This window comes from Mustelus asterias, chromosome 17 (genome assembly GCF_964213995.1).
Source record: "Mustelus asterias chromosome 17, sMusAst1.hap1.1, whole genome shotgun sequence".
Lineage (NCBI taxonomy): Eukaryota > Metazoa > Chordata > Chondrichthyes > Carcharhiniformes > Triakidae > Mustelus > Mustelus asterias.
In genome coordinates this window covers 32,146,552-32,160,607 of record NC_135817.1, presented here as the reverse complement: position 1 = coordinate 32,160,607, position 14,056 = coordinate 32,146,552, and the positions used below count along the sequence as shown (strand labels likewise).

Genomic DNA, 14,056 nt, shown 5'->3' with positions numbered 1-14,056 from the left:
ACTTCAAACTTTCAAAAGAATGTAAACTTTAAAAAAACTTTTAAAACATTTTTAAACTTTAAACTTATCTCTTTACTCAGTCTCTGAGCAAGCTTTTGATCACCATTACTAATCTCTCATTCTTTAGTGTTCAATTTCAAGTTAAATGACAGCAAAATAATTTTTCTTTAAGTCACGGTAAGTGCTCCCAAGCAGATTACACTGAAAAATAACATCACAGTACCACCTCTCTCGAGGATGAAGCTCAAGAGCTTTCCGAGCTCAGTGTCCAATTGCAACACCCACCTTAAAGACTGCGCTTGGAGGGTTCACTCAGAAGTAATTAAAATGAAAATCTCCCAGGAGATAGAAGAGCATGATAGACATGCACGATAGTCCTGGGTATAACCAGAAAGTGTTCTTGGAACTGCAACGCACGGCATTCACACTATACACACATCTTTTATTATAATTATATCACTATTTCTTACTGTCTTCAAGTTGGTGCTCAGTTATGACAATTTTAGTGGGTCTGCCACACAAAAGAAACCTAGGATACTTGTTGGCGTTTACAGTTATCTCTACTTAGAAATTATTTGTTATGTAGTAGGGGACTTACTTTCCCAGCTCACACTGCAGCTCTGGAAGAGTAATTGGTGTTGGCTTCATTGCAATGAGGTTTAGTTCATACCAAAACTCTCCCACGAGATCCGAGTGGAAGGTAACACTGCAAATAAGAACAGATAAGAGAATTTTATTTCACTACTCAAATATAAAACAACAATCAAGCTTTTGTTATTCATTACATCACTTGTACCATTATATTGTTTGACGAGGATTTTATTGTTTGAAATTTGCATCCCAGGGTATTGAAAGAAATGTCAGAGGTAATAGTGGATGCGTTAGTGATTATTTATCAAAACTCGTTGCATTCTGGGGTAGTGCCGGTTGATTGGAAAACGGCTAATGTTACGCCGCTGTTTAAAAAAGGAAGGAGACAAAAGGCGGGTAACTATAGGCCGGTCAGCTTAACGTCTGTAGTAGGGAAAATGCTGGAATCCATTATTAAAGAGGAGATAGCAGGGCATCTGGATAGAAATGGTTCGATCAATCAGACGCAGCATGGATTCAAGAGGGGAAAGTCGTGCTTGACGAACATGTTGGATTTTTATGAAGATGTGACTAGGGCGGTTGATGGAGGAGAACCGGTGGATGCGGTGTTTTTGGATTTCCAAAAGGCGTTTGATAAGGTGCCCCATAAAAGGCTACTGAAGAAGATTAGGGCACACGGAGTTGGGGGGAGTGTGTTAAAGTGGATTGGGGACTGGCTATCCGACAGGAAGCAATGAGTCGGAATAAATGGGTGTTTTTCCGGTTGGAGGAAGGTAACTAGTGGCGTGCCGCAGGGATCGGTACTCGGGCCGCAACTATTTACCATTTATATAGATGATCTGGAGGAGGGGACGGAGTGTAGGGTAACGAAGTTTGCAGACGACACAAAGATAAGTGGAAAAGTGAATCGTGTGGAGGACGGAGAAGATCTGCAGAGAGATTTGGACAGGCTGAGTGAGTGGGCGAGGATATGGCAAATGGAGTATAACGTTGAGAAATGCGAGGTTATACACTTTGGAGGAAATAATAACAAATGGGATTACTATCTCAATGGAAACAAATTAAAACATGCTACCGTGCAAAGGGACCTGGGGGTCCTTGTGCATGAGACGCAAAAGCCCAGTCTGCAGGTACAACAGGTGATCAAGAAGGCAAATGGGATGTTGGCCTATATTGCGAAGGGGATAGAATATAAAAGCAGGGATGTCTTGATGCACCTGTACAGGGCATTGGTGAGGCCGCAGCTGGAATACTGTGTGCAGTATTGGTCCCCTTATATGAGGAAGGATATATTGGCATTGGAGGGAGTGCAGAGAAGGTTCACCAGGTTGATACCGGAGATGAGGGGTTTGGATTATGAGGAGAGGCTGAGGAGATTGGGTTTGTACTCGTTGGAGTTTAGAAGGATGAGGGGGGATCTTATGGAGACTTATAAGATAATGCGGGGGCTGGATAGGGTGGAGGCGGAGAGATTCTTTCCACTTAGTAAGGAAGTTAAAACTAGAGGACACAGCCTCAAAATAAAGGGGGGTCGGTTTAAGACAGAGTTGAGGAGGAACTTCTTCTCCCAGAGGGTGGTGAATCTCTGGAATTCTCTGCCCACTGAGGTGGTGGAGGCTACCTCGCTGAATATGTTTAAAGCGCGGATGGATGGATTCCTGATCGGTAAGGGAATTAAGGGTTATGGGGATCAGGCGGGTAAGTGGTACTGATCCACGTCAGATCAGCCATGATCTTATTGAATGGCGGGGCAGGCTCGAGGGGCTAGATGGCCTACTCCTGCTCCTATTTCTTATGTTCTTATGTTCTTATGAAATAGACATGACAATCAGCGAGATAGCACACATCAATTGTCAGCTTATTTCAACAGTTGCTAACGTCTGAACATTTAAAATAATTTTAATCAGGCAAACGAATAGGAGGCTCATTGCACCGCAATGAAAGTCCTACTATTGGAAAGGTTTATCACAGATTCATAGAATTGAAGTGCAGAAGGAGGCCATTCAGCCATCTGGCCTGCACTGACAAAAATCCCACCCAGGCGCGAGCCTATAATCCACATATTTACCCTGCTAACCCCCCTATACTAAGTGGCAATTTAACATGGCTAATCAACCTAACCTGCACACCTTTGGACTGTGGGAGGAAACTGCAGCACCTGGAGAAAACCTACACAGACACGGGGAGAATGTGCAAACTCCACACAGTCATCCAAGGCCAGATTTGCACCCGGATCCCTGGTGCTGTGAAGCAGCAGTGCTAACCACTCTGCCACTATGCCATTTGATGGTTAAATGCAGGAAAACACTTGTAATATAGTAAAGAAGACAGAATTTAGTAAACTACATGAATGCACCGAGGGCTCAGACAGGTAACTGCAGTCATGAAATTTTCTGACTTAGTAAAAAGTGTCCCATCAGACCCACTTTTGAGAGATGGGGGCAGTATAAGTACAGGCAAGCCTCTCCTGGAAACATCTTGGGAGCATTCGAGGGATGGCTGAATGCCGAGGCAGACTGGTTAAAAGCCGTACCTCTGTTCTCTGGGACTTTATCCAAGTTTTCTCCTAAATTTTTGGCCCTCTACCCCTCATAGCTCACACCACCCCTGACCCACTCCCCATGCCACCTCTATGCCCCAATGTCAAACTATGCTCTGCCCACCCCCAATAGCTCTTCATAATCTCAAAACATTTTCATGCCCATTCACTCAGTATATACTCTGTGCAGAACCAATGAGCCTTAGAGAAACAAAGGCATGTGTTGAATTGCTTACAAAATACCCATTCATTTTTCAAAACCGCTGTTACTATAACCCGATAAAAGTGTCAATCAGACCTTTGAAGTATCAATAACAGGAGCATTTGACACCTCACAAAACAAAGCGCAGAAAAATATTCATAAATATAAAAATTATAATATCATAAAGCTGTCAATCAAGTGAAGTTTTCTCTTCCCTGTACTTGTGTCAACAAAGTAAACGTTTTTATGGGAATCTGGGCTCTCAGCCACACAAGGGGAAACTAATACTAAAAGTAACTTTTAAATAAATTTTAAATATTTTAAACACAGACAAAAAACTCAGATAGTACTAAACAAAACATTAGGGAGTTAATGGACTTCAGGTATGGGAGCATTTGTTGCCAGCTACAAGCAGGCCTCAGCAAGGTTCCCCAGATATTCCTTTCTGCCACTGGCCATTGGGCAATCCATGGGTAAAACAGTCTGAAAAGAAAACCCATCTATAATTCCCCCCATCCCTTAGTTATGTGCAACAGGCAAAGTTGGCGGGCTACAGAAGTATCTTATTGAATAATTCTGGAGCAGAAATCTAACTTTGGGACACAATCCATCCCCTTCCATTTCCCACTGTTGACTCTCAGGTACACCCAAACACCCAAGTGAACAAATTCGACCCAGCATTTTGTCCTATTAATCGTGAAAACACTCATGGGAGTTTCAGCAACATGTAAACAAACTACTCTTTCTGAGGTTGGCTATTTCACAGCAACTCTAACTGGCCATTATTTGAGTTCTTATATAAATTATAGAAAATAGAATCAGTAATATGCATGGAAACAGGGAATATATTGGGAGCAATTTTACCATTTTTTTCCCCAAGTGCTCGGTGGACTTGGAACTGGGAGAGTTTCAGATCTGTCTTTTGGGAGTGTTTTCAGGTCCCCCCCCCCCCCCCCCCCCCGTCCCGTCCCGTCCCCCCCCCCCCCCGCCCCCCGCGATACGCACTCTGCAAGTCTGTTGCTCACTGCAGAAACCTATGGGCAGGGCATAACGTGCCCGAAACCCTTCAGAGGGAGGTAGTGCGCATGTGCAAGCCCCTGATGCTGCGCATGCGCATTAACAGTAGCAGGGGTCTGTCTGACAGACAAAGAGAGAGCTGTCAGGCCCTTGCCAGTGTAGGTTGCCTGAAGCAGCCACCTCCCTGCAATCGTGTGGGCCCATGGCTCAACTTACCCCCCTCCCTCCACCAATCGCGGACTCACCGCCTTCCCTCCACTGATGGCTACAGAGTGACAGCAGCCACCCCCCCCCCCCCCACACCACCGATCCCTGCAGAGTGGCAGCAGGCCATCTCTCCCTCACTCCCCTCCACCAATAGCTGCAGAGTGGCAATGGGACCCCTACCCCCATTAGCCCCTCCCCTCATTAGCCCCTCCCCCACAGCCCCCCCCAATGGCCCCACCCCAGTACTGCCCAGTGGGCACTGCCCAGGCGTCAGACTGGCGCCGGTCATGAAAACTGACGCCAATTGCACCAAGCCCTTTACGTCCAATTTTACCACCACATCGCGCCTGAAAACGGGTGCAGCAGGATGGTGAAATTGCCCCCATTGTTCCTCTTGATAGTCTCGAATTGTACTGAAAAACAATCAAGCTACTATTTTTATTTTGGTACAAAATGTTACCATAAACCTAAAGCAATGTTCTTTTTCACAAAAGTTTACAAAATTAACAGTTCAGAACGTGTTGCTGCTGTTACTTGTCAAAGATTTGACAGCCATCAAGTGAGTAATCCAGCATTATCTGAGATGAGGAAGTGATCCCTCTTTAAAATATCAAAAAGCTAATGGAAAGTTGTCAATCCCACTGAAGAAAAGACATCAGACAACAGGAACTCAGTGGGACTGGATCTGTCCAAATGTAATTATAGGCAGTGTAAAACAGCAGGATAAGCTCTTCAATAATTATAGTTAATAAGGAATGATTCTTTGAAAAATTGTGAAAACATTCACATTTTGTTAATTGATATATCAAATTACAAACATATGCACATTCCAGACCAAATCAGAAATTCCAAGGTCATAGAGTCATGGAGGTTTACAGCATGGAAACAGACCCTTCAGCCCAACTTGTCCATGCTACCCTTCTTTTTTAAACCACTAGGCTAGTCCCAATTGCCCGCGTTTGGTCCATATCCCTCTACACCCATCTTACCCATGTAACTGTCTAAATGCTTTTTAAAATACAAAATTGTACCCAGCTCTACTATTACTTCTGGCAGCTTGTTCCAGACACTCACCGCCCTGTGTGAGAAAAAATTGTCCCTCTGGACTCTTTTGTATTTCTCCCCTTAAACCTATGCCCTCTAGTTTTAGACTCCCCTACCTTTGGAAAAAGATGCTGACTATAAAGCTAATCTATGCCCCTCATGATTTTATAGACCTCTATAAGATCACCCCCTAAGTCTCCTACGCTCCAGGGAAAAAGTCCCAGTCTATCCAGCCTCTCCTTATAAACATCAAGTCCTGATAGCGTTCTAGTAAGTCTTTTCTGCACTCTTTCTAGTTTAATAATATCCTTTCTATAATAGGGTGACTAGAACTGTGCACAGTATTCCAAATGTGGCCTTACCAATGTCTTGTACAACTTCAACAAGACGTCCCAACTCCTGTATTCAATGTTCTGCTTTCTTCACCACTCTGTCCACCGGTGACTCCACTTTCAAGTATAACATGAAGTTAGACTAAACCCCACCTATTTTTATTTTGGCATTAGTGTGAGGATAAGCTCTTTCACTCCAGGTGTAATTCTACTGAACACTAGGAAGCTTTTACCAAAATAAACTTTATTTTAATGATACAGTTTTAATACAATGAGTGAATTAGCCTAACTTTTAACAGTTGAAATACCGGGCGGCACGGTAGCACAGTGGTTAGCACTGCTGCTTCACAGCTCCAGGGACCTGGGTTCGATTCCCGGCTTGGGTCACTGTCTGTGTGGAGTTTGCACATTCTCCTCGTGTCTGTGTGGGTTTCCTCCGGGTGCTCCGGTTTCCTCCCACAGTCCAAAGATGTGCGGGTTAGGTTGATTGACTATGCTAAAAAAATTGCCCTTAGTGTCTTGAGATGTGTAGGTTAGAGGGATTAGTAAGTAAATATGTAGGGATATGGGGGTAGGGCCTGGGTGGGATTGTGGTCGGTGCAGACTCGATGGGCCGAATGGCCTCTTTCTGTACTGTAGGGTTTCTATGATTTCTATGATTAAACATGACAAGATACAATTCTTAACCGCTAATCTATCTCTATTAATTCCAATTTAACCAATATTCCTCATAGACTTAAACTCCTCTTCAAAATCATTTAGCAAAATAACACAGGCTCAAGTGGGCTGCCAGTCCTCAAGCCTCCAGAACACTTCTGGAGAGAGCGACCTATTTTCTAGCAGGTCCCAAACAGCCTAATCCAGAGAGTGAGAGAGGGAGAAAAATAAAGATGTCCTGCTCCTTGCAGACCCAAGCAGAATCTGCATGTTTATCTCTATAAGCATAGCTCTACCCATTCTCATGACTCTGCTCCAAATTAGTCAACCTAATTAAACCCTACTCTGAGTCCCCGGGGAAAAAACAAAAATAAACAAAAAAATGAATTTACTCAGATTAAACACCCCACTGTCTAGGAACAATTATTCTTCCGCATTCTCAGCATGTGGGCTGCCTGGAGCAGACGAATTAGCATCATAAACCAGAGCTAAATTTTAAACACCCCTCACAAGAAACCTTTTCTAAAAATTCTTAAAGGCACAGTATCATCACAATATTTTAAAACTATTAAATTAGAGCAGCTTGTGCAATCACACTATACTGATCTACTTCAACACAAGAGGGAGGTGGAATATCTCATCACTGTTATTGCAGCAGTTATGCTGAGTTTACATTATGCAAAGTTCCTCTAGCTTAGGGGTCTCCAAACTTTTCAGTACGAGGGCCACATCGTATATTTTACACGTTTACGGGGGCCAAAGAAAAAAAATTAGTTTTATAAATGAACTGGCGATGATTAAGCCCGTGAGATCGAATGAAATTCACTTTTGAAACAACAGGTTTCAGAACGCAAGACATATCCACATATTTTCTGCACAATGCTTGTTGATGGATAATGCAATGCAGAAACATGGGCTTTGAGAATCCACCAACCTCACAAGCTTTTGTGATTTGTCCAACCAAATCTTTCTTCAACCCAGACATGTTCTTTCCTCCATCAATTGTCACGCATTGCAGTTTATTCCACTCCAGGTTATATTCTAACACAGTTTTTTGCAATTCTTTGAAGATGTCTTCTCCAGTTACAGTGCTGTGCATGCTATGCACCGATGCTAATTGTTGTGTCACATTAAATTCACTGTGGATGCCACGGATGAATACTAGGAGTTGTGATGTGTCACACACATCAGTTGATTCATCAAGTGCGAGAGAATACAACTGAAAATTTCTTGCTTTGTCTGCAATTTGATGAAATATATTGCTTCCTATATCCTCAATTCAAGAGCAACAGTATTGGGCGCAAGACTGATGATTTTGAACAGATTTGCTTTTTCTGGAGATAACTCTTCCACTGCTTCCATTATACACTCTTTGATGAGATCTCCATCGGTGAATGGCTTTCTTCTTTTAGCCAACACATAAGCTAGTTTGTAACTGGCCCTGGTTAAAGCTTCATTTTCAGTTATCTTCTGCGTAAAAAAAGCTTGTTGGGAAAGCAACCTGCGTTGCATTGATTCAATTTTTTCCGAACGCTATGTTCCTGTGAATTGGGAATAACTTGGTTCATGTTTGGTCTCATAGTGCCGACGTACATTGTACTCCTTCAAAACGGCAACAGTTTTGTTGCATATGACACACAAGGCTTGATCACCTGCTTGTACAAAGAAGTACTTTACACCCCATTCTTCATTAAACAGGCGGCACTCACTGTCCACTTTTCTTTTCTTTTTTTCTTCCATAACTGAATTGATCTGAATTGCCGCCATCATTGTCATTGTTCTCGCTCATTTCAGACAGATGGAGCTTACAGATTGGATAAAGCAGCTGTCACTCAGTCAATGCAGAGCAGCAATTGGATAACAGATGTCTCAATTGCTGATTCGTTTAATGAACTGTCAGTCACAGGACGGCAGCTCTGATTGGACAATAGGCTGGTAAAGAAGGCGGGGATTCCCATGGGTCCATCAGACACCACACGGAGCGGCAGCAAATGTCCGGCCAGTGGCTTCCATCCCCGCGTCCGGATCCTGAGTCAGCAGCGGGGTTCTGGACGCGGGAGTGTATTAGGCAGCAAGAATCCCATCCCGCCCCACTGGCTGTGGGCCAGATGTTAGCCCGCTGCGGGCCGGATGTGGCCCGCGGGCCATAGTTTGGAGACCCCTGCTCTAGATCGACATGCTGCTTTCTGACACTTGCCTGAGAAAAGCAAAATCTCAGCCAGAAGCCCTACTGTTGTTTACTGGCCAGTGACTCTCGCGTGAAAGGTGCAGAAGTTGGTTAAGAACAAGCTGTGATACTCTTGTAGTTCACTGGCCACTGAGCAGCAAACACAGACACGAGAAAATAGAGTCATGGGTAAAGTCGTAACTGGAAGTCTAGTAACACACTGCCCTTGGGAAAGGATAGGAGAAAATGGCAGAAAATAGACTAGTCACCCTCTGTGCCCTCATTCAGGTTTAAGTAATAGAGCATGAACATAAAGCACAAATTGACGGTAAGAGCTTAACTGAGTAAACTACAAACAAATAAAATGTTTTTAAAAGGGAATTTGTGAGAGTAGAAATTCAGAGGCAAGTGACGCACAAATTATATGAAACATCAACCTGTTAGGATGAATGGTTTTCTATCTGTGCTGTAAATTCTATGTAATTCTATTTATTTTTATGCCTCAATGAGGATGTCATCAATAATGCTTTGCACTCTTGGAAACTCATCCATCTGGTTGATGACATATCCAGAAAATGAGCAACAATAGTTTGCAAAGAATGGGTAGCATCATTGTGCAATTTAGTTGTTATTTTAACCACAATAGGTAACTGCACAAGAGAGATTATATTTTAGAAGTACTTCATTGACTGATGTACAGGAAAAACACCATATAAAAGCATGTACAACACAGGAATGGCAACCTTGAATTTTGTACTCAAGCCTTGGAGTAGGACTTTGAGACTCTATTATATATTTAAATAGTTGCATGACTGCTTTCAGAGCTGATCACATGATTTGATGGTGAAGTCATTAGAGTGTTTCACAGGCAGCTGTTTTATTTCAGTTTCTGTTTTGTGCAGAGGATATCTCTTTCAATAATGAAGATTGGAGAGTGGCAAATGTTGTGCCTTTGTTTAAAAAGGGCTGCAGGGAAAAGCCTGGGAATTACAGCCAGTGAGCCTCACATCTGTGGTGGGTAAATTGTTGGAAGGTATTTTGAGAGACAGGATCTGCAGGCATTTAGAGACGCAAGGACTGATTAGGGACAGTCAGCATGGTTTTGTGAGTGGAAAATCATGTCTCACAAATTTGATTGAGTTTTTTGAAGGGGTAACCAAGAAGGTAGATGAGGGCAGTGCAGTTGATGTTGTCTGCATGGACTTTAGCAAGGCCTTTGATAAGGTACCTCATGGTAGGTTGTTGCATAAGGTTAAATCTCACGGGATCCAGGGTGAGGTATCTAAATGGATACAAAATTCTTGACAGAAGCCAGAGGGTGGTTGTAGAGTGTTGTTTTTCAAACTGGAGGCCTGCGACCAGCCTTAGGGATCAGTGCTGGGTCCACTGTTGTTTGTCATTTATATTAATGATTTGGATGAGAATTTAGGAGGCATGGTTAGTAAGTTTGCAGATGACACCAAGATTGGTGGCATAGTGGACAGTGAAGAAAGTTATCTCCGATTACAAAGGGATCTTGATCTTGAGCTAATGAATGGCAGATGGAGTTTAATTTAGACAAATGCGAGGTGATGCATTTTGGTATATTGAACCAGGGCAGGACTTACTCAGTTAATGGTAGGGCGTTGGGGAGAGTTACAGAACAAAGAGATCTATGGGTACAGGTTCATAGCTCCTTGAAAGTGGAGTCACAGGTGGACAGAGTGGTGAAGAAGGCATTCGGCATGCTTCGTTTCATCGGTCAGACATTGAACACAGGAGTTGGGACGTCTTGTTGAAGTTGTACAAGACATTGGTAAGGCCACACTTGGAATACTGTGTACAGTTCTGGTCACCTTATTATAGAAAGGATATTATTAAACTAGAAAGAGTACAGAAGAGATTTACTAGGCTGCTACCGGGACTTGATGGTTTGAGTTATAAGGAGAAGCTGGATAGACTGGGACACTTTTCTCTGGAGCGTAGGAGGTTGAGGTGTGATCTTACAGAGATCTATAAAATAATGAGGGGCACAGATCAGCTAGATAGTCAATATCTTTTCCCAAAGGTAGGGGAGTCTAAAACTAGAGGGCATAGGTTTAAGGTGAGAGGAGAGAGATACAAAAGTGTCCAGAGGGGCAATTTTTTCACAGAGGGTGGTGAGTTTCTGGACTAAGCTGCCAGGGGTGGTAGTAGAGGCGGGTACAATTTTGTCTTTTAAAAAGCATTTAGATAGATATATGGATAAGATGGGTATAGAGGGATATGGGCCAAATGCGGGCGATTGAGATTAGCTTAGGGGTTAAAAAAAAGGACGTCATGGACAAGTTGGGCCGAAGGGCCTGTTTTCATGATGTAAACCTCTATGACTTTATGACTCTATGACTAAACCTCTTGTGTGTTACTTTGATTCTGTGTGTGCAAACCACATACTTTCCTTTTTGTTTAAAACCCACAACCCTTAACATAGTTAGGACATTACAGACTCAGAGATAAGAGTCCTACCAATGGAGCCATGGCTGACACAAACAAAAGAAAACAAAAAAAGCTCCAATGCACAATGTTCGATTAATTAACTTTTGACAAATGAAAAAGCACATTATTTTACTCCCTTACCTTTTGACTTGTCACAAGCTTTGGTTTGAGTTTACAGGGGTGATTCTCCCACCCCGCCATGATCATTTTCTAGTGCAGCAAGGTGGGAGAATCTCACGTCTGGGCATGCGCAGGATTCGCACATGCGTTCCTGCCACAAGCACATCTCCCAGCGCTGTATTTCTGATGCCGTCAAACCTGCGCTGGAAACCAGCGTGAAGACCAGGTAAGTCATTTTAATCTGTTTTAATTACAATTCAAATGTAATTAGCGGGCCCAGGACTGAATTCTCCGGGCTCACTAGTCTCTCCCACCCCGCCAGAGTGTTTCACTCTAGCAGGGTTTACAGGACGACCCAGCTGGAGTGATGGCAGGGTCATCGGGGCCTCTGGGGGGTGGGGGGTTGTGTACCTTGGGCATGGGCACCTTGGCAGTGCCAGCCTTTCCCCCAGCACTGCACAAGGGACAAAGTGCCAATGCCCAGGCATGGGATAGTGCCAAGTGGACAGTCCTGAAGGGATGGCGGGGCCTCGTGGGGGTGGGGATTCCTGCCGCCACTCTGCATAGGGGTCGGTCGAGGCAGGAGGGAGGGAGGTCAGCGATCGGGTGTGTGTCTGCTGGGTGTGGAGGGGATCATCCAGGTCTGCCGGGGGAAGAGGTCAGCTGTTGGGGGGGGGGGGGGGGGTCAGGTGGGCGAGAGAGAGGAGATCGGGGGGGGTCTGCCTCATCACTGGGGGGTGGAGATTGGGGCAGGCTGCTGAGAGGTCTGCACTGTCTGGGGCGGGGGGGGGAGGCTCAGGATTGTTGGGGGAGGCACTGTGGGTGGGGGGGGGGTGCTGGAGATCAGGGCCATCCGGGCGGGGGCCAGTTGGGGCTGGCATCAGAATGGTCAGGGAGCCGCAATCGGGCCTTGGGGGATTGGAAGGGGCGGCTCTTTGGGCTGGTCAGCAATCGAACCAGCCAGCAAGCGGGAGGCTGACAATTCAGGCCACTGCGCATGCGCAGAGTCCCGCTGGTTTCAGCCTCCCGGGTGGAATAGGCCCCACCCCCTGAAATTTAATTATATCCACACTGGTGGCCTCTGCATTGCGCAGAGTGTGGGAGATTCTAATGTGAGCTCCCAGTGAAAAAATTCAGCGTGAAATACTCCAATTTTCCCACGAATTCGACACTTAGAATCTTTCTGGGAGAATTCCGGCCTACATCTCATTGATACCTTCACGGTAACTGATTGAAATACAAACACTGCATTAATTGTTCTTAGTGATTTAATAGGGATTGATTTTTATATTTAATTTGATCTATTTATTCATGTTTCCAAATGGACATGAGTCTTCAGGAAACGGTATGACCAGAATGAAAGATGAGCAAAGGGTGTAAATGAAATGGAGGGATTGCCCACACCTGAACCTGCTTCCCATCGCCAGTTTAAACCCTGCCCACTTGGTCGAATTCTGGGCACCACACTTTAGAAAGAAGACAAAGGCTTTGGAAAGAGTATAGAGGTGACTCACTCCTACGATTCCAGGTACGAGGCTTTACAGCTATATAGATAGACTGGAGAAGCTGGGCTTGCTTTCTTTAGAGCGGTGAAGGTTAAATGGTGATTCAATAGAGGCCTTTACAATCATGGAAAATGCTAGAAAATCTCAGCACGTCTGACAGCATCTATGGAGATACTGTCAGACCTGTTGAGATTTTCCAGCATTTTGTTTCAGATTGCAGCATCCGCAGTATTTTGCCTTTACCTTTACAATCATGATCAGTTTAGATACATTAAATAAAGAAAACTGTTTTCAATGGCTGAGGAATTGATAGTCAGAGGGTGCAGATTAAAGGTGATTCATAAAAGAAACAGAGGCAACATGAGAAAAATGTGTTTTATGCAACTATTTTGTATTGTAAAGCAATGCAGCTCTGTCTGATTAATCACATGAAAATAAATCTGCATCGAGTTGGTTCATCAGTGTGGCACCTTGTCATCTTTTGTCTTGTTAGTACTACCAGTCAAAACAGATAATATATAACAACAAGAAGTGATTAGAATTTGGAATGCAATACCTGATAGGATTCAGTAGTAGCCTTCAAAGGGGAATTGGTTAAAAACTTGAAGAAGAAAAGAATTGTAGTGCTATGAGGAAAGAGGGAGGAGTGGGACAGAGGGATTAGTCTTCAAAAGTGTTGCCACAGACTCAATGAGGTAAATAGTCTCCTTCTATGATTCTATAAAATGTGAACTGAGCCTAAAACCCTCTATTCTGGTCCTCATTCATGGAAATATTAAGAAAGCTTTAACTCAGTTTCGGGCGTCAAAGGAGTATGTGACAATGGAGAATGTGGCATCTTTTGGACGAGATGTTAAGTCGAGGGCCCGTCTGCTCTCTTGTGGCCATAAAGGATCTCATGATACCATTTTGAAAAAGATCTGGGGAGTTGATCCTGGTGTACTGACCAATATTTGTCTCAAACAAGATCACCAAAAACTGGTAATCTGATAATCACTGCATTGCTGTTTGTGGGACTCTGCTGTAAGCAACGTTGGCTCCTATCTTTTCTCCATTACCATGGTGCTTTACACGTTAAAAAAAGTACTTCCTCTATTGGCTATCAAGCACATCGGGATGGCCTGAGGTTATGAAACGCACAATATAAATATAAGTCTTTCTTTAGTTTCACTGGAATCCATACAGCTTATGTCAAAAACATCTACAGGCGAATCAGGGCAT

The 14,056-nt window shown here is 43.9% G+C and overlaps 1 protein-coding gene across 1 annotated transcript in view; it reads right to left on the bottom strand.

Annotated features, from left to right (window-relative positions):
* The window catches only part of LOC144506053 (cilia- and flagella-associated protein 47), a 384,789-nt gene that overhangs the window by 121,107 nt on the left and 249,626 nt on the right, over positions 1 to 14,056 (bottom strand). Inside the window, exon 27 of the mRNA XM_078231872.1 lies at positions 599 to 706. Within this exon, the coding sequence (XP_078087998.1) occupies positions 599 to 706 (108 nt within the window). The remainder of the gene's footprint in view (positions 1 to 598; positions 707 to 14,056) is intronic.